The 25,980-nt window shown below is 41.2% G+C and overlaps 1 protein-coding gene across 1 annotated transcript in view; it reads right to left on the bottom strand.

The window, feature by feature from the left end:
- The window catches only part of SH3GL2 (SH3 domain containing GRB2 like 2, endophilin A1), a 200,464-nt gene that overhangs the window by 36,077 nt on the left and 138,407 nt on the right, over window positions 1-25,980 (bottom strand). Inside the window, exons 2-3 of the mRNA XM_024126845.1 lie at window positions 18,240-18,308; window positions 7,690-7,762 (exon numbers count right to left, since the gene is read on the bottom strand). Coding sequence (XP_023982613.1) covers window positions 7,690-7,762; window positions 18,240-18,308 — 142 coding nt within the window. The remainder of the gene's footprint in view (window positions 1-7,689; window positions 7,763-18,239; window positions 18,309-25,980) is intronic.

Here is a 25,980-nt window from a genome sequence, read left to right as displayed (position 1 = left end):
TGATTTTAGGCAGCCTCCGTGCCAATGGGTGGGGTTGTGTTCCTGTCTTGCTAGTTGTTTGGCATAGGGTGTCCTGCACTGTAGCTTGCTGGTGGTTGAGTGGAGCTGTGTCTTGGCCGTGAGACAGAGATCTCTGGGAGATGTTTTCTGTTTGATATTACGTGGAGCTGGGAGGTCTCCTGTGGACCAGTGTCCTGAACTTGGCTCTCCCACCTCAGAGGCACAGTCCTGACGCCTGGCTGGAGCACCAAGAGCCTTTCATCCACATGGCCCAGAATAAAAGAGAGAAAAAAATGAAAGAAAGAAAGAAGAAGATAAAATAAAATAAAATAAAATAAAGTAAAATAAAGTTATTAAAATAAAAAATAATTATTAAGAAAAAAATTTTTTTAAGTAAAAAAAAAAAAAAACGGACAGACAGAGCCCTAGGACAAATGGTAAAAGCAAAGCTATACAGACAAAATCACACACAGAAGCATACACATACCCACTCACAAAAAGCGAAAAAGGGGAAAAAATATATATATCGTTGCTCCCAAATTCCACCTCCTCAATTTGGGATGATTCATTGTCTATTCAGGTATTCCACAGATGCAGGGTAAATCAAGTTGATTGTGGAGATTTAATCCGCTGCTCCTGAGGCTGCTGGGAGAAATTTCCCTTTCTCTTCTTTGTTCGCACAACTCCAGGGGTTCAGCTTTGGATTTGGACCCACCTCTGCGTGTAGGTCACCTGAAGGCATCTGTTCTTTGCTCAGATAGGACGGGGTTAAAGGAGCAGCTGATTCGGGGCTCTGGCTCACTCAGGCCGGGGGGAGGGAGGGGTACGGATGCGGGGCGAGCCTGCAGCGGCAGAGGCCAGCGTGACGTTGCACCAGCTTGAGGCGCGCCATGTGTTCTCCCGGGGAAGTTGTCCCTGGATCACGGGACCCTGGCAGTGGCGGGCTGCACAGGCTCCCGGGAGGGGAGGTGTGGAGAGTGACCTGTGCTCGCACACAGGCTTCTTGGTGGCTGCAGCAGCAGCCTTAGCGTCTCATGCCCGCCTCTGGGGTCCGCGCTGATAGCTGCAGCTCGCGCCTGTTTCTTGGGCTCCTTTAAGCGGCGCGCTTAATCCCCTCTCCTCGTGCACTAGGAAACAAAGAGGCAAGAAAAAGTGTCTTGCCTCTTCAGCAGCTCCAGGCCTTTTCCCGGACTCCCTCCTGGCTAGGTCCGTCCCTATTCTTTTGTCTCTGCTTTTTCTTTTTTCTTTTGCCCTACCCAGGTACGTGAGGAGTTTCTTGCCTTTTGGGAGGTCTGAGGTCTTCTGCCAGCGTTCAGTAGGTGTTCTGTAGCAGTTGTTCCACATGTAGATGTATTTCTGATGTATTTGTGGGGAGGAAGGTGATCTTTGCATCTTACTCTTCCACCATCTTGAAGCTCCTCCCTCCCTTGCTGCTTTCAATAATTTTTCTTCGTCTTTAATCTTTGCCAATTTGATTACTATGTGTCTCGGCATGTTTGTCCTTGGGTTTATCCTGTAAGGGAGTTGCTGCGCTTCCTGGACTTGGGTGGCTATTTCCTTTCCCATTTAGGGACGTTTTCGACTATAGTCTCTTCAAATATTTCCTCTGGTCCTTTCTCTCTCTCTTCTCCTTCTGGGACCCCTATAATGAGAATGTTGTTGCATTTAATGTTGTCCCAGAAGTCTCTTAGGCTGTTTCTAGTGTAGTTTTCATTTCCGTTATTGTATTGTTCTTCTCTGTTTGTTTGTTCTTTAATTCTTCTAGGTCTTTGTTAAACATTTCTTGCATCTTCTCGATCTTTGCCTCCATTCTTTTTCCGAGGTCATGGATCATCTTCACTATCATTATTCTGAATTCTCTTTCTGGAAGGTTGCCTATCTCCACTTCATTTAGTTGTTTTTCTGGGGTTTTATCTTGTTCCTTCATCTGGTACATAGCCCTCTGCCTTTTCATCTTGTCTATATTTCTGTGAATATGGTTTTTGTTTCACAGGCTACAGGATTGTGGTTCTTCTTGCTTCTTCTCTACCTTTCTTTTTTACTTTTGTTAATATGGCTACTAGAAAATTCAAAATTACACATGTGCCTTGCATCTTATTTCTATTGGACATTGCTGATTTATTTTCCCCCCACAAAGCATCAGAATACTCATATAAGAAGACTGATTTGGGGCTTCCCTGGTGGCACAGTGGTTAAGAATGTGCCTGCCAATGCAGGGGACACAGGTTGGAGCCCTGGTCCGGGAAGATCCCACATCCCACAGAGCAACTAAGCCCGTGCACCCACAACTACTGAGCCTGTGCCCTAGAGCCAGTGAGCCACAACTACTGAGCCCATGTGCCACAACTACTAAGCCCATGTGCCACAACTACTGAAGCCCGTGTGCCATGAGCCTGTGCTCCACGACAAGAGAAGCCACGCAATGAGAAGCCCGTGCACCACAATGTGAACAGTAGCCCCCACTCACTGCAACCAGAGAAAGCCCGCACACAGCAAGGAAGACCCAATGCAGCCAAAAATAAATAAATAAAATAAAATAAATAAATTCATTAAAAAAAAAAGAAAATTGATTTATATCTTCTCCGATGATCTTTGCTCTTAGATACCATGAGAATAGGGGCTCACAATCAGTAGAAGTACACAGGACTTCTCAAGTTCAAATTATTTCTTATCTAAGCAGCTTGGAAATCTGTACTGGTTTATGTTGTTCCTGTCAGAATCATTTCACAGTCCAAGCTGAAAGACTTTACAGCTTTCTGTTCTATGTCCTCGAAAGCCCTGCCTTTGCAGGCCACACCTGCAGGCCTGTGACCCCACTCACCCCTCCTCACTTCATCAGTTAGCTGGAATTTCCAGAAGGAATTAGGCATGAAGGCCTCTGGGCAGCTCTCTTCAGAGTATACATACTTTATGCTGTTAGACTGTGAGGTCCCAGGGGGCAGGGGCCCAATCTTGGTTCTGTATCTACCCCCACTACATCTAGAATTGCACAGGTCCTTGTATAAAAGTAAATGCATTTGATAAATGTTGGTTACATGGGTAGAGCTGATGGGTTAGGGGAAAGGAAGAGTTTCTCCTTCTCTCCTTTACATTATAGCAGTTTTATCACATTAGCCACTGAGTATCAACTGTGCTTCATAATCCATTTCTTCAAATATCCAAATGTCACGGGCTGCCTGGAACTGAGCTGGGGCCTGGGGGCATATGGGGGGATGGTGGGGAATAAGACAGGCAGAGCCCTGTCCTTACAGGGGAGGACAAACCAAAGCACACACACCATGCAATTACAGTAAGTGTGGCATGTGCCACCGGGGAAAAGCAGCTGGGATCCTGAGAGGGTCATTGACAGTGGAACCTAATGCAGTCAGGGCTTCAGGAAGGCTTCTACATGACCTTGATGCTGGACCTGAGGAGACTTTGTCTGGCAAGGTAGAGGGGAAAGGGCAGGGCTGACCATGTAGGGAGGGCCCTTTGAGCCTTGTTAAAAATGGTAAAACTTAATCCTAAAAGCAGTGAAAATCCATTGAAGGGTTCTGTGCAAGATGATGACATGATCAGGTCTGCCTTTTAAAATATCACTCCGGAGATGGGTAAGAGCAGATGGAGGGCCTACACAGAGCACAGCTACAGATTCAAGAAAAGGAATCCAACTCTCTTTGGTCATCATTTCAATAGGAATTGAGTTTCAAGACTATACAGATGTGTATGCTCCATAACCACAAGATGTGAAAGCCAGAATGCATCCTAGCGTATGAATCAAATACAAGATACTCTCAAAGTACCCTCAAAGCATTAATTTCCACAGATCCTACTGGCCTGTCCAGGTAAATTTGTTACTTTGCATAAGCCCCTATCCTGACCCTGGCCAGATCTTGCTTATTCAGGACCAGAAGCCAGTGATCCATATTGGTTGACCCAGATTCTGGGGTCACAGAGAGGCTGAGTGGTCAAAGCATTTATCAAACAGCATGAGTTTGGGAATATTCTGCTCTTCTGTGCCCAAGGACTGGGAGCCTCTGGGTGTTGACTAGATTCTTGTGTCCCCTTCGCAAGGACACTTGTATTCTGAACAAGTGTACTGGATCAGCCACCTTTCAGGAGCTCTAGCCAATGTCTGCTCTCAGGGCAAGAAATTCATGGAGGAACTAAGTCATATCTATTATAAGCCAATTAAATGCAAATTGTCTAAATTCTGAAGAATGAGCATATGAAATTTTGTTTTACTCTGGACCCTTCTAGATGACACTTATTTGTATAAATATGTGCCCTGCCCATATATAACTGCTTTTCTGAAACCAACTTGTGATTGTCTGGTGATGGCCTTAATTGTTCTCCTTGGTGGCAGATGTTCATTCAATTTTTATTTTATTTTATTATTTTTTAAAATTTTATTATTTTTTTTTTTTTTGCGGTATGCGGGCCTCTCACTGTTGTGGCCTCTCCCGTTGCGGAGCACAGGCTCCGGATGCGCAGGCTCAGCGGCCATGGCTCACGGGCCCAGCCGCTCCGCGGCATGTGGGATCCTCCCGGACCAGGGCACGAACCCGCGTCCCCTGCATCGGCAGGCGGACTCTCAACCACTGCGCCACCAGGGAAGCCCCATTCAATTTTTAAATAGCCATAAAACCAATATGTCGGTAGCTAATAAGCACATTCAGGATTCTGTTAAAAATACGTCATTTCTAAAAATTCAAATCTCCCCCAATTACCTCCTCCTGTTATCTTTTTTATTAAAATAAAAATAAGTCTCAACCCCACAATTTGTTCCCTTTCTGGATTTCTGTCATATCCACTCTGAAAGTAAAGGACCCTTTGCACCTAAATGAAGAACCCATTCTTCTCAGAAGCAGGACTGTGCAATGGAAAGTTCCTGGGCTCGGGGGCATCAGACCTGGGTTCCAATCCTGGTGTCATCCCTTCCTAGGTGTGTAACTTTGGGAAAGTTTCTTAAATTCTCTGGCCCTTGTTTTTTTCTGAGGAAAATTAGGCTAGCAAAGTATATTAGTTTTCTAGGTCTGCCATAACAAATTGCCACAAATTGTGTGGCTTAGAACAACAGAAATTTACTCTCTCACAGTTCAAGACACTTGAAATCAAGGTGTCAATAGGGTTGGTTCTTTCTGAGGCTCTCTGGGAGAATCCTTCCTAGCCTCTTCCAGCTCTGGTGGCTCCTGGCATTCCTTGGTTTGTGGCAGCATCACTCTAATCTTGGCCTCTGTCTTCATGTGGCCTTCTGCCCTGTGCCTCTCTGTGTTTTCTCTTCTTCTTATAAGGACACCAGTTGTTGGATTTAGGGCTCACTCTAACTCCAGAATGAATTCATCTCAAGATCATTAACTGATTACATCTCAAAAGATGTTATTTCCAAATAAAGTCACATTTGGAGGTTCTGGGTAGCCCTGGATTTTGAAGGACAGCCTATTCAACACAGCATACCTCCATACACCTGAATTCCATTATACTCAGGAACACAGATGGGTCCCCATCAAAGATCTGTGTTCATGGATTTTTAGTTTCTTTGCTATACTATGAATTTTTCAACTGTGTTTTCTTTTTATAATCAGGAAAAAAACAGCTACTTTTAGAGAGGAGACAGTGTATATAACTAGTGACATACTGAAAATGCATTAGTGCTCAATAAATACTATATTTTCCCTCTCCTTCCCTACATTTAATATTAGTCCTACAACATGGAAGCAATCTAAGTGTCCATTGACAGATGAATGGATAAAAAAGATGTGGCACATATATACAATGTAATATTACTCAGTCACAAAAAGAAACGAAATTGAGTTATTTGCAGTGAGGTGGATGGACTTAGAGTCTGTCATACAGAGTGAAGTAAGTCAGAAAGAGAAAAACAAATACCGTATGCTAACACATATATATAGAATCTACAAAAAAAAATGGTTCTGATGAACCTAAGGGCAGGACAGGAATAAAGACACAGACATAGAGAATGGACTTGAGGACACTGGGAGGGGGAAGAGTAAGCTGGGATGAAATGAGAGAGTAGCACTGACATATATACACTACCAAATGTAAAACAGATAGCTAGTGGGAAGCAGCCGCATAGCACAGGGAGATCAGCTCCATGCTTTATGCCCACCTAGAGGGGTGGGATAGGGAGGGTGGGAGGGAGACTCAAGAGGGAAGGCATATGGGGATATATGTATTTGTATAGCTGATTCACTTTGTTATACAGCAGAAACTAACACAACATTGTAAAGAAATTATACTCCAATAAAGATGTTAAAAAATATATATTAGCCCTACAACAGCAGGGCTAAGTAATCCTAGCACCATTCATGCATAAATCCCGGGAAATGAGAGAGCACTTCAAGGTTCTACTCAAAGACAAAGACAAAAAAGACCTTCCCTAAACAATGACTTCTTACCGTGAGACTTGGGGCGAGCAGTTCTCTTTTCAAAACTGACCTATCACACTGTTTAAATACTTAGGAACAGGTGAAGGTCTCTTAGATAAGAGATCCATGAATCTCTGTGGAATACAGAGGTCCTGAAGAAGGCTGCAAGCAAAACTTGGAAACTTCATTTTTGCTATTCGTTGCCTAATTTGCCAACAATTTGGTCTACTATCAGTTAAATGCCTGGTTCCTATGGCTTATCACTTACTTCAATATTTTCCTTCCTCACATAATCCCATCTCTGATGCAGTTTTTAAAAAAACTGAGAATGTTATTCCCACAGTTTGGGCTGAGTGAAAGCTGCAGCCAGCAGCAGAAAGCAGTAGGGAGCTGGTCAGCACTGACTGTGCTGGTCTGCCTCCTCTTACCCCACGTATTTCCTTTTCTTACCTCTCACCCATTAACGCTCAGAATCCAAACACAGTGGGACTGACACAGTGCCTGAACCATCTCCCCTAGGACCACCAAAGACACAGGAATCTCAACCTGAAACTCCCAAAGAAACTGGTCTCACGATACGTGGTTTTCCCAATATTCATACGTTTTACTTAAATATATTCAACCTTGCTTCAAGTTTCTATACTCTGCAGTTAGGAACTGCTATTCAGGAAGAGTGCTGAGGAGGTCTATAGTATCAGCTGCTTTGCTCTGTTATACCTTGTGCTCTTCGAGATCACCCCACTTCTGCCTGGTTCTCTTTTCAAGGTACAGCTCCATTATCTCTATTATAACTCCCTTCTCTTAAGAGTGTAATAGGTTAGCAAGAACAAGTGCTGATCTGTGATGTGCTTGGAGAAAAATCAGAACAAAGAACAACCCTCCAAAGACTTCAGTGATGCGTATGGACAGAAACCCTCTGTATTTCACAAAAACCGTTCAACTTCCTACTTTTTCACACCTTTGGTGAATTACTATGTTTTATCTGAAAATTCTCCCAATTTTCTTTCTTACAATCCCTTTCAAATGAGTTCAGTTAATAACAGCTTGCAGCTAACCTGACATCATGTGCCACCCATGCTGTCCACACAGTGCTGTTTGTTAATTACACTACAGTCAGATAAAATATCACAGAAGCCTCCAGTTACTTCAGTGTGAACCTAAAAAGTCCTCCCTTCCCAGTCGAAATGCTCCACCTGAAGTCACTGAACTTCCAGAAGGGAGGACAGAGCAAGCAGAAGCACACCAAACCTAGCCTGTCTACCAAAGAGAAACGAAAAGCTACCTGGAGGGATACCCCTGCAAGTATAAAACGAGCCCTTACCTGGATTGGGTTGAAGGTACTCAATTGTTTTAGTCATTATTTCCATCACAGCCCTGCTGGTGACATCCACTTTCTGAAATGAGAAAATAAATATTCTAAATGATGCAAATTATTAGCTTTAGAAACGTAGTTTTTGCTTGAGTGTATGTATAACCACTGGTGGTAAAACAGAGCAATAAGTCCTGCGGTGGAAGGTGAGGGGCTCACAGAGCTGCCAGAAGTAACACTGGCTTTGCATTCAGCTGTGTTCCATCAAGACTTGGAAAGCCCATTTACCCAAAAAGGAACCTACTAATTTCCTAAAATGTGTTTCAAAATATACTTCCTTATCTCCTGGTAAAATAAGGTGGATATAGCTTCCTCTCACTGGAAGTTGCCTGATGTGGTCTCTGAGAATGGTTCACTCTTCACTTGACACAGAAAACCCCACAAAATCTTGCAAATCAAGAGGTTCAAATCTTCACGTTCACTTTAAGAACACCCATGAAGCTGGCCAGCCCATAGAGGGTGTGCATATCCAAAAAGCCACCAAGTCTCTGAAAGATGTCACTTTACAGAAGCAATGCATGCCATTCCATCATTACAATGTTGGAGTTGGCTGGTGTATCCATCCAGGTCAAAGAGTAGGGCTGGAAAGAGGGTCCATGACCCAAAAAAGAGTGAATTTTTTGCTGCACATGCTTAAAAATGCGGAGAGTAAAGTTACACTTAAGGCTTTTGATGTAGCGTCTCTGGGGTGAACAGAATCCGAGATGGGCCCTGGACCTACAGAGCTCATGGATGGATTAACCCCTACCTGAGCCCTCTCTGCCACACTAAGATGATCCCTATTGAAAAAGAGCAAATTGTACCTAAACCTGAAGAGGAGGTTGCACAGAAGATGTCCTAAAAGAAACTGAAGAAACAAAAATATATGACCCAGGAATAAATTCAGCATAAAATAAACAATTTTTTTTAAAGGTGGAGCTATGAAACATATTTTGCCCCAGAGGCATTTACTGGATGTCTACAGAGGGCCAGGCATGGTGGCATGTTTCACTGCTCTAAAGAAAGAAACATGCAACATTGACTCTGTTTGTTCAAGTAAAAGAGGGAGTTTTTATTTAACTTCTGAGAACATCCCAAGTACATAAAAATCTTGAGTAAACACTTCTGATCAGTTCTTGAACTTTTGGTTAACTCTAAATTAAAATCTTGGTCCTAGAATCTATCCTTGCAAAATTCTGAATGGTCAGTATTTGCACTCAGCAGGTCACCATGTCCTCTCTCTGTTGCACCCTTTCTACCACATGAAGAGGCCGTGCCATGAGGCCCTCTCTACATTCCCCCATGAAATCCTTTTCTTATCAACACGTGTGGTCCATTCATTCACTCTGCAGGGTAAATGACTACTGAAAATTAGTGCATCCTCCTATCCAAGGTATGTACATGGACTACATAAGTATGAATGAAGGGAATTAATTTTTGATGGCAGAATATCAGATCTCAATTAAGTTCAAGGAGACTTCGTTGTTTTCCTTAGAGTTCAAGGGCTCCTCCCTCAATTCCAATTTTTCTGTAACCTATTGCACCTACATACAAAAATCAACCTTTTATGGATGGGGCAAGGCTCCTTCTCTTTCTTTCTTTTTTTTTAAATTAATTTTTATTGGAATATGGTTGCTTTACAATGTTGTGTTAGCCTCCACTGCACAACAAAAGAATCAGCCATACACATATAGATATCCTCTCCCTTTTGGACTTGCCTCCCACTCAGGTTACCACAGCGCATTAGGTGGAGTTCCCTGTGCTATACGGTATGTGCCCGTCAGTTGTCTATTTTATACATAGTATCAGTACTGTATATGTGTCAATACCAGTCTCCCAATTCCTCCCACCCCACCCCTTTCCCCCTTGGTATCCATATATTTGTTTTCTACGTCTGTGTAAGCCTTCTTCTCTTTCATAATCAGAAACCAAACCATAACCAGAAGATTTTATCTTTCAGCTTTGTTTTTCAATACTTAATCATTTCCCCTTCCATGGTAGTCAGATTAATGTGTGTGTAAGGAGCTTGCTACTACTGTGATTAATAGAGGAAACATTTTTTCTTATGAGGTCATCATGGTATAAAATTACCTTAAAAAGCATTCCTATTTAAGAGATGCCTGCCCACATGTGACCCCTGTACCACATTCTTTTGGTTCACTTGAGTTTTTAATACATCTTAGATTTGAGTATGTGGCTAAGCAGTATTTAGTTCTGCAATAAACAGTGGTCCCCCAGAGTTTTACAGTGCAGAATTTGTGTGGCCATACACGGAGGTCCTGGAAGTATTACCAACATGCCAACCAACCACTATGCACTCAGTGTAATGGAAATGAAGTCAAAGGGTGTGTGCAGAAAAAACAGGCTGAAGGTCCGGGTTACATGTGTGATAGGACAAAAACACAGATCTTCTGCTGACTATATGACAGGGCTTAAAGCATTCAATGTCAAATGTATCCAAATGTCCTATGTGGCTATGACTGGAAGAAAAGTAGTTCCAAAGGTCAAAGTTTCTAAGGGAGAGTGCCAGAGGAACTGAATTGGCCAGTGACCACTTGGTATTCTGAACTCATCTGATGTGAGGAAGCTAACCAATTTCTAACTTTCCCCCATCTCTACCCTCAGGAATAATCATGACCACCATCATCATAAACTGTTTTATATTTGTCAGAAATTGTTCCAAGGGCTTTAAATATCTTTACATACTAAATCCTCAGAAGCCTTATGAAACAGATACACAGAGGTCAAGAAACTTGCCCAATTCCAGCTCCAGCGTATGTGTTGTTAACTACCACCCAATACTTCTTGAAAGCACAAAAAGGCAACAGGGACATCTCCTAACCTGAACAGAGAGACACCAAGTCAGAGCTACAAAGCTCTCTGTACCGTCTCCTAGATGGAGCTGGAGACCTGGCAGAGGCCAATCAGGAGGAAAGCACCTTCCAGCTCACCTTCTGGTTTTGTTTTGAAAGTCCTCAAAGTCTACAGAAACTCATTCACAAGAACTATTCCACCCTGGGCCTCTGCAAAAGGGAGGCTGTCCCAGGCTACGTTGTTTGACCACATGCCCTCAGTTACACTGGCTTCTCTACAGAAGCTGGGTGCCAGTAGTGTATATCTGGAGTGGTCCATGGGCAAGTCAGCAAGGAAAGCATGAAAAGTGGTTCTCATCTGCCAAATGAAACCCCCTTTCCCTTCTGGGCTCTGTAAATAGACCGCCAAAGTACTCAGGCTCTATAAATAGAAGCTATTAGCTTGGCTAAAGCCAGTGGTCTTGGGGGAGGCACAGAGACACTGGAGACACCAATATTAGAGCATTGCATTTGGTCCCCAAAGTGGGAGTCAACCTTAGAAGAAGAGTGAGAATAAAAACTACTCAGTGACCCCCATGGTTTGGCCAAAGTCTCCCAGGGAAGAGCCCATACAACCCCAGATCTTGTGCCCACTGAGGCAGATTCCTTCAACACTTTCAGGTACCTGATCTAGATATCAATCTAGAGAAATTTCTAGCTCAACCCTTTTGATCAGAGCATAAAATAACCTTCACTTGCAATCCACCTCTGAAAACAACTTTATCCAATATAATACTTTGCGGAATGCATTTTCAGGTCATACACCAAACAGGCAAGAGCTACTAGCAAATTCATTTAAGTAGGATCTTACTCCTGATTTTACACTTGACAGAGTTAAGAAACATAAGAGAACAAGGCCAGTAGAGCATCCAGTCCAAAGCCTTGATTTTTTAAAACCTGGAGAAGGGAAATGAATTCTCTGAGGTCACACAACCCACGCAGCCATCATGGGAAGAAATATAGTTCCAAAGGTCATGGATCAGACACGGTTTCCAGGGAAGAATGCTGGAGGAACTGGATCACCCAATGACATCAGCCAGTAGGAGGCTGACCAACGTCCAACTTCTCTCCATCTCTGTCCTCTTTTTGTCCAGAACTCTTTTTGCTAAACAAAACTATACTGGGTCAGCCATGGACAAGGTGAGGCCATCACCCTGTGAGAACCTTAAACGCTCCTTGTCAGGCTCTTGCTAGGAACGCTATTTATATACCACAACTATCAATGTCCAACCATATACCCTCTTATTAACAGGCCTAGTATAACTACCATGAATTAAGAAGATTTCCACTTAAATAATTTATTATAACTGGCAAGAGCTTATTCCCATTTGAGAACAGCACAGTTTAATTCTGAACTTATGACATGTAGCTACTGATTTCCTTAATGCCCCAATTTTCCTACTGCTTGAAAACAAGTTTTGATGTGTCCCAAACAGCAACTTCCATTTTTGTGAGCACCTGAGCCTCTGTTTCTTTAACTACCCTTGTCTGGCTTGGGGCAGGGAGTCATTAGGGAAAGCTGTTTAGAGGAGGTGAAGCTAACTATATAAGATACAGGCATGTTTGCAGGAAATAAAAACTTATCTGTGTGAAATAAGTTCTGGGTTTTTTTCCTCAGAGTAAAAGCATAGGCACATATTCCTCTGGTCTTTTTACTTCAATTTTCTCATTAGCAAGATTTTAGCAACTCTCAATACATTAGCAGGTTCTTCCTCCACTAACCAGTCTTGTAATCTACAACTATGGGTAGGGAGAGAAACACCTCTCTCAACCCGCTTTACTCACTGTAACATTTCCCTTCTTCATGCTAAGTCAAGGGTTGGCAAACCATGGCCGGTGGGCCAAATCTGGGCCACTGCCTGTTGTTAGATTTTTTTCCTTTAAAAAAAAAATTTTTTTATTTATTTATTTTTGGCTGTACTGGGTCTTTGTTGATGCGCGGGCTTTCTCTAGTTGCAGCGAGCAGGGGCTTCTCTTTGTTGCAGTGGCTTCTCTTGAGCCTAGAGTATGGGCTTTAGGTGCGAGGCTTCAGTAGTTACAGCACTTGGGCTCATTAGTTGTGGCTCACAGGCTCTTGAGCGCAGGCTCAGTAGTTGTGGCACACGGGCTTGGTTGCTCCGCGGCATGTGGGATCCTCCCCGTCCACGGGCTTGGTTGCTCCGCGGCATGTGGGATCTTCCCGGACCAGGGTTCGAACCTGTGTCCCCTGCATTGGCAGGGGGATTCTTAACCACTGTGCCACCAGGGAAGCCCCCATTGTTAGATTTTTAAATAGCTGGAACAATTCAAAAGAAGAAGACTATTTTGTTGCACATAATAACTATACAAAATGCAAATTTCATTGTCCTTGGGTAAATTTTATGGGAACACAGCCGTGCTCCTTCATTCAAATACCACTGATGCTTGCTTTTGCTCTTCAACAGCAGAGGTGAGGAGGTGCAACACAGACCACAATGCCCTCTGGCCCACAAAGCCTAATATATTTACAGAAAAAGTCTGCTGCTCCCTGTGCTAAGGTTCTACTTTCACAAAGGCATGCCACACTGAATCTATGGATGCCCATCATTTCACCAGCTGTCTCAGTCTTTAGAGACAAGATAGAAGAGAACCGAAAGGCACCAGATTGACTAGAATGGGGCTATTGTTTTGAGGCATCTGAACATTACCCTTCCCCATTGGAAAAGGAGCAGTCACTGTTTCCTGAACGCAGGTGGCAGCACAGGTGAAAAACACAGCATTCTTTGTGGACTAACAAAAGGACTGAAAGATATGACTTCACATCATCAGACACTGCATTATACCAGATGCTGTCACAGGGACACAGCAGCAGAGTTTAAGAAAAATAAAATGGACATCTTAAAATGGAGCACAGACAGTTTGTGGGTTTAGTGATCAATAATAAATAGATGAATTAAGCACCCACTTAGACATGGGCTAACTTACAGTGGTTACACAAAAGAGATGTTTAAAATGTCATATGAAACACGAAAATCTTTCAAATTCTTAATTTTTCTGTCACTGAAATTAAGAAAATGTACCTATTAAGAATGAATGCACACCCACTTAAAGGACAGGACCTGAAGGAGAACACCTAACTAAACAAGTCACAGAGACACGATGAAAACAGTACCTGGGAAAGTCTGTCTGGCAGTGAGGTACAGGCTTGTCCAATAAGGGGATGTTTTAATAGTCCCCTACTGATATGGAAGAATTAATGTACCTGTCCCCAGATTGCCCTGCTTTACAGCAGTTACCTTATGTATTTGGAAAGCCTGATTAATGAACTGTGTGTTGAAAACAAAAATAAACAACACATTAGGCTGAGATTGCCCCAATGTATTTTTTTTGTTAATCTTCTTAGGCATTTACCTTTAATGAACATTGGATTGGAAACATGCTGCAAACACGTAACTGAGAAGAAGCTAGTCTTCACTGAATTTCAGGATAAGCAGAAAAATGTCTTTAAAGCTCATCTTCTTTGGGGCTCCCACCCATCCTACAGTTCCACACCAGCAAGGGAGTGTCTCAGTACCGTAATCCACACCTTGTCTTTTACCACCACACCCATGAAGAAGACATTCACGTATATGACAGGTGCACTCAGGGATATGTGAAACTCTGAGCATGCTGGCTGGGACTCTACTCCTTTCTCTCCCATTTGGGATAGATCACTAGAATCCAAGTGAGACTGACATTATTAAAAATGACATTAGTAACAAATTACTTGCCACAAAACTCGAAGGAGATGACAACTATTGTGCTTCACACAGAATGTGGGACCCGTGGGTTTAGCCTCTCTTTAAACATGGGGAGTGATGGGGAATTCAGTAATCCCCAAGGCTCTTTTTTATTTAAAAAGCTCCGACAACAAAAAGTTCTTTCTTATGTTGAGTCTGAATCTATCTCCCCATAGCTTCTACTCATTAATTCTAGCCTGCCACTTGGGGTTAAACAGAAGGATCTAGCTCCTCTCCACCCAATGTCTAGTTAAGTACATGGAGATAATGACCATGGACATTCTCCTATAGCGCTTCCCCCACAGGCTGCTCTGCACAATACATTCCCTCACTTGTATAAGGAATGTCAATCCTTCCATTCTTTCTCAACATCTGCTTGCCTTAAAACTTGAGGCTGCCCCTTCAGAAAAATTCCATTCTCATTAAAATGGTCTATAGCCATGCTTTCAACTTGAGGACTCCTGGTTTCAACAGCAGGGATTTCCCATGATACTTTTCAGGCTGCTAAAAGAGACACTGTACCCCTTGGCTTGGACGTTTACATTACTCATATACACAGAAACAAAGAGAAAATTTCAGGATTTAGTTCAGGTGCCCTTTCTTCTAGGAAGCCTCCACTCATCTACCCAACCTGAGTTAGGTCTTCCATGAAAATACTTCCCAAGGCATCAAGCACCATGTCCCATAAGACACTAATTTATGTGTCTATTTCTTCCATCAAAACTGGAAGCTCCTGAAGGCAGGAACTGTACCTTAAACATTGTATTCCTGGTGCCCAGCAGGATGCCTGCCACATGGAGGCATTTACAGATATTCCATGTGAATTAATGAACATAACCACACCACACACACACACACAATCACTGCAGCAACTGATGTAAATTTCAAAGAAACCAGAGGTCCCTCAAATTCTAGTGCTTCCTCTTGACAAAAAAATCTGCAGCTTTTCAAAGAAAAAAATCCACACAATGTCTGTACCATGGTAAGAAATTTAGTCTGTGTTTGAGGAAGCTTGTAAGCAACAAATACCATTTAAAATGAACAAAGAAACAATTCCATTCAGGCACTTAGGAGAAGGTCAGAAATGGTTACAGGCAGGGTTCTTACAGCGACAACACAGCCGAAGGAGTCCACGCAATCAGCTCCGAGACGGGAAGGCTACAAGGGCTAAGAGATGCACATGGTAATTTTACTGTATCTCAGCAGGAGAGTGGATGCGGTGGCTGATTACGGAAACAATCTCTAGGAATACCCACTCCTCTCTCCCAGTAGTGCTGCGTGATGCAAATCTCTAATTTATCTCATTTTGTTGTCTCACTGCACCTCTGAGAACACAGTGAACAAAGGTCTCTCTGCTCTAAATGCTTGATGAACAGGAAATTGACCATGGAAAGGTGACTCTTCTGCAGGTTTGGGAACACTGAGCTAAAATGTTTTTGTGTGTAATAAACATATAAACAGAACAGATATGGAGTCTAAATCTAAAGCATGTGCTTTCCAATTACCACAGAAACCTCTACCTTTAATGTGAATTTAACATAAGTAGAGATAATGCAAAAGATGTGTGGAATGAAGCAGAATAAACAATTTCCACACCTCACTAAGATCTAAATCTCTCAGTCTACTTAGTTATAAACCCAAATACAAAACCACAAGTGTGTTCTTCAATCAGCAAAACCTTATTACGGTAATATCTAGATTTTGAAATAAAAGCTTCAGAAACTCATTATTTTTTCGGAAACAGGAGAAATAAACCTTACCAACAGACTCAGAGGGACCTCTGTGGGTCTTTGCCTGAAGTAAAATATTTGTAAGATCCTCTTTTATTTCAATTACTTTGCAAGACTGGCATGGATTCAAAGCCTTAATTAGTTGTTCAGTTATAAACACTGTTCTCCAAATTTCTTATTCTTTTTAATCTCATTTAAGAAACAGAAAGTTAGTCTGTCTCAGTTTAGGCAGTGGGCTACCGAGCTTATTACCTTGTGTCCTGGCAGAGGCTGAAAGCAGGACTCAAATTCTGATTCCTTAGTCCTAAATTCCTAAACACCTGCCTAATCTGTCATTAATGACAGGGCACCGGCCACGTGGATTATTATACACTCCCTCCAGGGTGGGGATGGGGGGGAGACATCAAAGGATAAGGGGGACGAAGGAACACTGGGTGTAGACAGAGATTGGTGCAAATGGACAGACCCACAGGGCTGCTCATAAAGAGGGGTGTGGAACTTTGGGGACTATGGCAAGCAGAGGAGTCAAAGCCAAGTCATTCTGAGCAGGTGTGTCAGGTTCTGGAGACTCATTAAATCTATTCTATCAGTGAGGCTCCCTATTCTATCAGTGAGGTCCATCTCAATAACTTAGCCAGAAATACCAGCTAGGTAAACACTAAACAGTCTCATTTCACAAGACTCCTGTCTCTCAGCAACTCATCTTTTATTCAGGAACTCAAATGTGTCCAGTTCTCTCTCTCTCTCTCTTTTTTAAAAAAAATATTTATTTATTTATTTGGCTGCACTGGGTCTTCGTTGCAGCATGTGGGATCTTTAGTTGTAGCTTGCAGGATATTTTAGTTGCGGCATCGGGATCTTTAGATGTGGCACATGGGATCTAGTTCCCTGACCAGGGATTGAACCTGGGCCCCCTGCATTGGGAGCACGGAGTCTTAGCCACTGGACCACCACAGAAGTCCCTGTCCGTTTCTCTCTTGCTTGCTGTTTCCTTTACTAGAAAGGCACTAGGCTCTGCTAACTCTTACTCATCCTTTATATCCTCACTTAAGTATCAGGAAAGTCTTCCCTGACCACCCTATGTGGGTGAGTTTCCTCTGTTCCAAGCTTCTCTAGTGCCATGTTTCGTTACCCTTGCCTCACTGGTCAGTATTTGTCCAAAGTCTGTCTTCCCCACTAGATTATGAATTTAATGCAGTCAGGAATCTTATCTATCCTGTTTACTACTATATCCTACATGCCTGTCTCAGAGGAGGTACAAAACAAGAATTTGTTGTATTCATCAATGAACTCTTCAAAAGAAAAACTGAAAAAGACAGGGCAGAAAGTAAAAATGTGTTTTCTGGGTATCACAGGCTTTCGCCATCCTCTCTGTTCAAGTACAGGGTTTGTATTCCCAGATCCTTTACTCATCCACAATTTAAAATCTAAAATAATTAATTGCACAATGCAATACCCACTCTCCATCATAAGCCTATGTATCTCTTTCTATGGACCGTCTCAAAGTGAAAGAAAAGTAAAAGAGAAAGTATGGCATCTGTCACAAGAAAAATGAAAAGGCTTATTTTGTTCACCACCTCCACTCTCACTTGTTGAGAACCTGTTATCTTTTAAGGAAGAATGTTAAATTATTTATATTATTTTTAATCCTTAATAAAAGTCTCTGAAGAACGAATCTGTATTCTCCTTTTACATTTATGAAAATACAGAAGCTCAGAGCAATACGCTGACTTGTGCAACAGGCAGTAGAAGTGGAGCTCAGGCCAAGGTCAGGCTGGCTCACCACTGTGTTCACTACACATGCTGCCTCTGGCTGGCACAGTCCCCTCAGGAAAGTTCTCGAAAGCTAGAAAGTGACTCAAACTCTCCCCAGAACATGTGGTACATCATTCCCCACCTTCTCCTCTTTTCGTCCCACCCCAGCGCAATTCAAAAACCAGCTCCATGTTGCCTCTATTTGGAAAAATAATGATAAAATCCATTATGACATTTCACCTTCATGGAGGCTTTGTTCTTAGGATAGTAAAAAAACCAGATACTTTACATTTTCTGTTTTAAAACATACACTAAAAGGAGAGTACTTTTAAGAATAACAAAATGTATTCTCAGGTACCAGTGGAGAACGGTTTCCCCTTTCCTTTCTCTCTTCTCCACTTAGTATGCTGGGCAATTTTATGTCAAGGGAACTCTGAGTGAAGACTCACCCTTTCCATCTCTTTGAAGTCATCATCTAGCTTGGTTCCTTCAGCTCCTCCAACCTTCTCACTCACTTTCTGTAGAAAATAACACAAAAAAGGAATTATAAATAAATTTTCTTAAAAATATGTGTCACAAGTTTTAAGCACTTTGACAAACATCATCTAATACAATCTCATAACTATTCTCTGATGTAGGTGGGCCGTCCCATTTTCATAGGAGATGGCTTTGGCTCAGCGGATATGAACAACTTACCGAAATCCATGCATCTGGTAGGTACTAAAGCAAGAATTCAGACTTATATCTTTTGATTTCAACCTTAGTGCTCTTTCTATTATATAAATCATCACACAACTATCAAATCACTAACGTTTTCGTTTTGACAGTTCCAAGGGACAATAGCATCATACAATAATCATTTCCCTCTGATAATGGATCAAAACTGCTACCTAGGTAGAAAATTGCTACATCTTCAACCTATTCCTCAATGGGCTGTTGAACAGATAATCACAAGCATCTATCAAACTGGTATGAAAAATATCAGCCTAGCTGACCTTCAGATAAAAGAACTTAAATAGTAGTCTTACAAATCTCCCTGTAGCTGTCTACATCCTTATATACATAAGATAAGCTATGTGGAAAGATGTTTAGGGTACTTCTTTGCTACCCAATCAATTCCCATTATCATACATTTTATTTTCATCAATTTACATATGCCAATGGTCATTTTCCACATGTAGAATTCATGTTCATTAAAAGATTAGATATTCTATTGTTTTGAAATAAAGACTCAAATTAAGTCTAATAAAAATTATGAAGGGATCACAAGGAAGATACTTTAATTTCATCAAAGACAGGAAATATTAAATGCTAATGACACCAGAATTTCATTCCTCCTAAAATAACTGTAAAGGTAGTTAGATGCTTTTCACTAAGATGTCACTGTGCTACATAAAGTTATCACACACAGATACTGAAGTATAATTTTTCATTTCCTTTAATAGCCACTGTGTTGAGGGTCTTTGCAGAGGATCCCCATCATGGCCAGACCTGCAGCAACCTAAGTAACAGCTTGGGTCATCCAAGTGAGCTTGGGTTACCTCCTTCTAACAGGGTCCTGGGATACATGGCTCCATCTTTTTGGCCGTGGAAGCTCTGATATCCCCTTATAGGGGGCTGAGGTATAGTCCTTACATTCTCTTTCTTTAACTCCTGCATTCTGCCATCAGGAAAACCTTTAGAAGAGATCACTCTTGGGAAAACCAAGAGTCTGAATTCTATCACCACTCTGGCCCAGATTTTACCTCAGCAGCACTAACAGAAGGCATATGCTATGATGGAAGGGCACAGAATGGACTGCCATGGTACACAGAGTTGTTATGAAAATAAATGGCATAGTAAATATAAAAACCGGTGCGTGAACCTGCAAGACATGCAATATATCCTAGTTCCGTTCTCCTACCAGTAAATTGTATATCTGATTAAATACCCTGGTCTTTCCCATCAGTTTATTTAACTGTTGTTGTTTCATACCTTGAGAAGAATCTAGCAATTTTCATTAACATAATACAATATTAGGCAGATAAAGGTCAATGATTAAAAATGAAATGTTAGTAAAAACAATATTCACATCTTTAATTTGTATAACTGGCACTTTCACTTGTAATTTATCATCCAGTAGGCATACCATAAGAACTATGTAGAGCAGATATTATTCCTATGTTGCAGATGAGAAAACTGAGGCTTGCGTAAATTAAACTGCCGGTCCATGGTAGGGATCTTTAGCTAGGAAGAGGTGGAACCAGGACCTGGAAGGCAATTTTCCCAAGTAAACCCTAGGTGGCTTTGAATTTGCACCACAGCACTGAAGAGCTGTCCGTGGTGCTGGCTATTTCTGCCTGAAGTTGCTTTAGATTCAAAGGGCCAGATGGCCGAGTCAGACTCACTGCTTTAACCCTCGGTCCTTGACATCAGCCCTCTCACTTAACCTGTATCCTAAGTGATGATGGCTATCAACTATTTCAACAGTCTGCACAGATCCAGATTTTGTGTAGCATCACTATCACCAAATCTAAAAAGCCTGTATCAACTGTGATCTGGCCCAGAAGTCAGCTTCTTTACCTACTTCCTTAAAGATGTTTACCAACCCAGAAATGAGGATGGCAAGGCCTTAGAATTCAGTTTAGAACCTCCTAGTGGAATTCCAAGTGCCAGTAACTTAACCTGCATGTTGAGGTTTAAGTTATAGAAAATCAGGAATAGAAGGGGACTTAAAGGTTATTAATTTTGAATTTTCCCTATCACTAAACAAATTTTACTACGATTTTTACACTGATTCCCTCCCTTTCACTTTGCTCAGTGATGGCAGTTTCATACTTAAGCCCCTCTTGTGTTTTATTCTTGAAGTATGTGGTTTTCTGTTAAATTTGGGCTGGGAAACTCTAAACTTGTTGAACTCCTGCACAATAAAGAAATATAAGCTACACAACCCCGACTCAACTGTCTCAGTTCTACCTGACTGTCTTCGATGTCATGGAACTCACTATATCACAAGGCCCCATTTTAGTTAAAGAGGATCATTATAGATATACCCCTCCTATGACCCATGAATGAGATATTTAATTTTCATTTGCAAAACTGTCACAAAAACCAAGCGGCTGAGAAATGTCTCCATTTATAGTAACAATAGAGAATCCTGGTAACCTTGGGTTAATCACATTTTGGCCATCTCTAAGCCATAAAATATGACCTTCATCAAAAGCACAAGGGCTTATATAATACTTTCAATCCCATATTGCTCAACTGAGAGTAATTTTTTTTTTTTTTTTTTTTTGTGGTACGCGGGCCTCTCACTGTTGTGTCCTCTCCCGTTGCGGAGCACAGGCTCCGGATGCGCAGGTTCAGCGGCCATGGCTCACGGGCCCAGCTGCTCCGCGGCATGCGGGATCCTCCCGGACAGGGGCACGAACCCGTGTCCCCTGCATTGGCAGGCGGACTCAACCACTGCGCCATCAGGGAAGCCCCGAGAGTAATTTTAATTTCCTCCCATTTTGCATCCATCAACAGGTTAGCACCACAATTGCTAGCTCTATATCAAATGGGATCACACTGGCCATTAGTAATTTAGAACTAGTCCTGGTAACTCACACAGAGGACAACCCATCAGTCCACTGGCTTTAACTATTTGGCTTAAGTACTGAGGGGGAGGAAGGGGAAGGCAGGAGGACAGAGAGGAAGGGAGAAAGAGAAAATATGTATCTTTGTATTCTCCACAAAAGCTGACATTTGAGCTGCTTTGAGAGAAACAGTTCACCAAATATACTGAATGAAGCTAACAGGTAGATACTGGTCCTGGTCTGATTATTTGGTTGATATAAATTTTCTTATCTAATTAGATTCACGGAAAAAGAAGAGTATTCAAAACGACATCCACTTTGTTCTTGGGGATATTTTTTTTTCCCAAGTCACAAAGGATCTAAACATATCAAGGCATTGAATTAAACAATGTGTTAAATAACAATCTTCTCACTCCTTAGGAGTATGCCAAACATTTTCTCCTCCTGTTCTTTAAATAACATTACTAAAACTTCTATTGCCTTTGTGTGTAAGATTCAAGGTGAGGAAGACAGGCTCCCTGAGTTCATTTGGCCAACGATGAGTTTTGTTTTCCTCACCTAGCACCATTTATTTAAGAATAGTTTTGCCCTACTATTTTCCAGTGAGGTGGTTCCTAAAACCAAGATTTCATAGAATTGAATGTTTTCCGATGCTGTTTAGTATACTTTGGCTAATATGCTTGCTTTTTGAGAAATTGATCCCCTATTTAAATAAATATCAGCAAAAGTTATTTGAATCAAACAAAACAGTATAAATGAGTCGCTATGCCCACCTGTAATGTCTAAAAACAACTCTTCTGTTCAAAATCTTCAATTGTACCCATGTAGCACAACACTGAGAGCTTAAACTTTTAATCTTATTTTCTATTACACTCTCCATATATTCTGTATTCCAACCAAACCGAAAATCTCACCTTCTTCTATCTTATTCTTCATTGTATTCCTCACATCACAACACATACTCAGTAAAGATTTGTGGACTGAACTACAGTGTAATTTTGTAAATGTTAATGTTAAGATGACTGAAGAGGCATAAAGTAAGGCAAACAAGACTGATTACCTCACTCAGGGAGTTTTTCTCTTCAAAAAAAGGAAATAAATAATATAATCAACTCACGTTTTAAATTAAGTCTTAATTCTGAGTCTGCAGTAGTGTTGTCTCATGCTATTTTTTTCTATATGCCAAATAAGAAAAATGTCGAGGGAACCAGCAGCAGGAGGCAGCTTAAATAAATGACCACTGTTTCCAGCCCAAAGGATGCCTCCCGCTTTCCAACAATGACTCACCCTCCCCCGCATTGTCACCTCTCAGTAAAAGACACTCCATTCTCTATTTGCAGCTCTGATTCTTCCCTGCATTGCATTTCAATCAAACACTGAAGATCCAACTACAGTATCTCCAACTACTTTTTATAAAGACCTCCTTGAAAATCACATCAGTGAAATTCAATAGACTTAAGACCAAATTGATTCATACGTCACTGCCTAATGTCCCTGAAAAGTTATTTACTGCAGTTATTTACTGCCTAATGTCCCTGTTTTTGTTTAGCTTTGTCTCATCATTCATTATACAAAGCCAGGTTTCCTTAGCATCCACCAAATATGCTGTGTTAATTCTTTCTGCCTTGTACCTGGACCTATTTCTCTTTTCTTATTTTCAAATCCTACCAATTCTCTAAATTGCTCACCCAGATTTCACCTTCTCCATCTTCATCTTGATTGCCCTAGATGGAAGTTACTAGATGTCCTGTGAACTCTTAATGAAACACATCAGCTGTTGTACTCCCTGGAACTAGCTACTTGATGAGTAAAATTGCTGAGAACTTCTGCTCATCTTATTGTAAGATGCAAAAGGTGGGAATCATGTCACATGCTTCTTTGTCTGAAAACATCTGAGACTGCAGTACATAACACAGTGTTTGCAGAGCAGACAGTTATCACTTGAAAAAAAAATGTATCTCAATGAATTATTCTAAGACCAAAATAAATTGAAGGAGGACCCTTAACTATGAGTGAGCACTGGTTCTCAGTCTCCTTTCTGAGACTCTTACCTCCTCTGTAAAGTGTCATATCTTCTTCTCTGTCAACAGGCAAAAAAATAAAAAATTCAAAATATTGTTTTCCCAATATTTGTAGAAAGGCATCACCTATGATAATAAATAAAAGAAGCCCATACTCTGAATCTTTATGAAAGTTCTTTAATTATTATTCATTGGTTAGGTCCTAAAAATTAAATGATTAATACTTGATGACATACCCAATATTCAGAAGGAAACAGAAAAGTCAAAATTACAGCAGTATTTTCTTGGTATCTGGCTAAATACAAGTAGATCTTGTTTTTCCAGATGGTGGTATTGCCATGTATGAAGGCAGGGTGGATACACTTTATGGGATATAGGTTTCACACTAGTTTTTCTTAGCTGTCATTAAATTGGAATGCTTAAATGCCATGATATTTTGAAAGTGAATTTCAAAAAATATATATTTATTTCTCCCGTCAAGAAATTTTGTATTCTTTCTTAGAAAATGAGTAAAGGCATTTTCATCATCTAAATTGAGTTAATTGAGCTAACTGTGCTAACTCTATTTCTCACTATATTGAAGAAAAATAAAAAGGTTCCTAAAAATCTAAAAACTAGTGATTTCCGCCCCCCCCCCCCGCAAGAATTCAATAGAATGACGAATGATTTTCTTCGAATGTCTGGAGCCAAAAACTTTAAAATGAGTTTAGGTGAGCTAAGCTCTTCACCTTTTCCCCAGCTTTCAGCCTATCTTGCTTCTTGTCAAATACTATATAGAAAATGCAGAAATTAATTTGCATGATGTTCTGAGCTTCTGGTATGGTTCACTGGAGTCAAAAGCAATAACTTTCTAAGCCCTGTTTCCCTAAAGTGAGAACTTCCCATGGACTATGTGGCTAATTACTTACACACACCCCTCAAAGGGAGTTGGTAGGAGAGGTATCATGCAAGTTTCAGTCCCTCCCTGGAAACATAGTTTATACTATCACCCACAGTTTCATTCACAAGTGATCCTATTTTTGTCCTTCAGAAAAAAAAAATGTTTTAAGTATATAAAATGTGCAAAATAAAAAACCAATAATCACTTCTGTATTTTTCAACTCCCCGAGATAATCTAGTTCCTCATCAGATAAGGGGTAATTTAGCAAGGGGGATTCACAGAGTGGGATAATATTTCCATAAAGTTTCCCATCCCTGGCAATAGGGAAAAAAATACACATTTTCATAGTCTACTGCAATAAGCCACCAAAATTGAACAAAACATAAAAAGACAGTGTCTGCTAAAAACAGACACTAAGACTTGGGGCTAGAATTATGTCAAGCAGTATTTTTTTTTTTTAATTCTATTTAAAGCTCAGTCATAAAATCCCTTGAGAAAAAAGCAGAACTCAAAAAGAGAAAAAAAAGGTACCAGTAATTCATTGGGGATTTCAGTCCTGGTTAATGAATAGCCTAGAACCTAATGCCTGATGACTCAGCTGTTAAGGCAAGGGGAAGTGGTACTAGACCTTCAATTGTTAAGAGAAACTGCTGGGAAGCCCTTTCTTTCTTTTGTGAACTGAAATCACAAACTTCCCTGGACCTCTGTTTCCTCATCCACAAAATGGGGCAGGGGTAGGGTGTGGTTAGATAACCAGGAGAGTTCTAAGATGTCTTCCAATTTAAAATTTGATGTCTACTTGTATTATGGTTAATTTGATGAGTCAATTTAGCTAGGCTATAGTACCCGGTTATTCAATCAAACACTAATCTAGCTGTTGCTATGAAGATATTCTGTAGATGTGTTAATTCCACAATCAGTTGAGTTTAACTAAATAAGATTATCCTTGAAAATGTCGGTGGGTTGCATCCAACCAACTGAAAGGCCTTAAGAACAAATCTGAGGTTCCCTGGAGGAAGAAGAAATCCTGCCCCCATATCCTACTGTTTCTGTTTCTCTGAAGAACCCTAACTGATGCAATTTCTACCTGCTGGAGCGCTGTTTATAGCACCCCAAAGGTAGATAACATTTAGGAAAGGAAGGAAAAGAGAAAATACCATGCAAAGTGTTTGAAGAGAAAATGCTATGGAACTCTCCCCCTTCCCACCCCCAGATTCTCAGATTAGGGTTATTTTGAGGCAAATCTCCTTCTAAAATTAAAAAAAAAAAAGACAATAAATCATCTTTAGTTGGAGATGCCCATAAAACGTAGAGGAACTGACAGTTGCTGGGTCTCAGCTGCAGGGCAGGCAGCTCAGAATATGCTCCATTTCTATCACTAATTCTTGGACAGCCTTCATCCATCCATTCAAGGTAGGTACCTCACCTTTGCAGAAAGCAAACATCAAGGACAAACTGCAAGCCAATGGGTATTTGAAGACACTTGAGAGACTTCCTACAAGTATTTCACGCATCAATACATTCAGCTCTCTATATAGCATTTTACGTCACCAAATGTGGCAGCCAAGCTCTATGCCGAGACAAATCCTCCTCTCTTCCTAAGCCAAAGAAAGCTAGCACCATGCTCTTAGCTGCAGTAAGCTTCACCTTAAATAATAAAGAGAAGATATGAAGAGACCTCAGAGGTAGTCATGAAAGTGGATGGACAACCACTTGGCATTCAATAAAGAGA

This window comes from Physeter macrocephalus, chromosome 9, assembly GCF_002837175.3.
Source record: "Physeter macrocephalus isolate SW-GA chromosome 9, ASM283717v5, whole genome shotgun sequence".
Taxonomy (NCBI): domain Eukaryota; kingdom Metazoa; phylum Chordata; class Mammalia; order Artiodactyla; family Physeteridae; genus Physeter; species Physeter macrocephalus.
The sequence above is the reverse complement of the archived record's forward strand: the minus strand, read 5'-3'. Positions and strand labels throughout refer to the sequence as shown.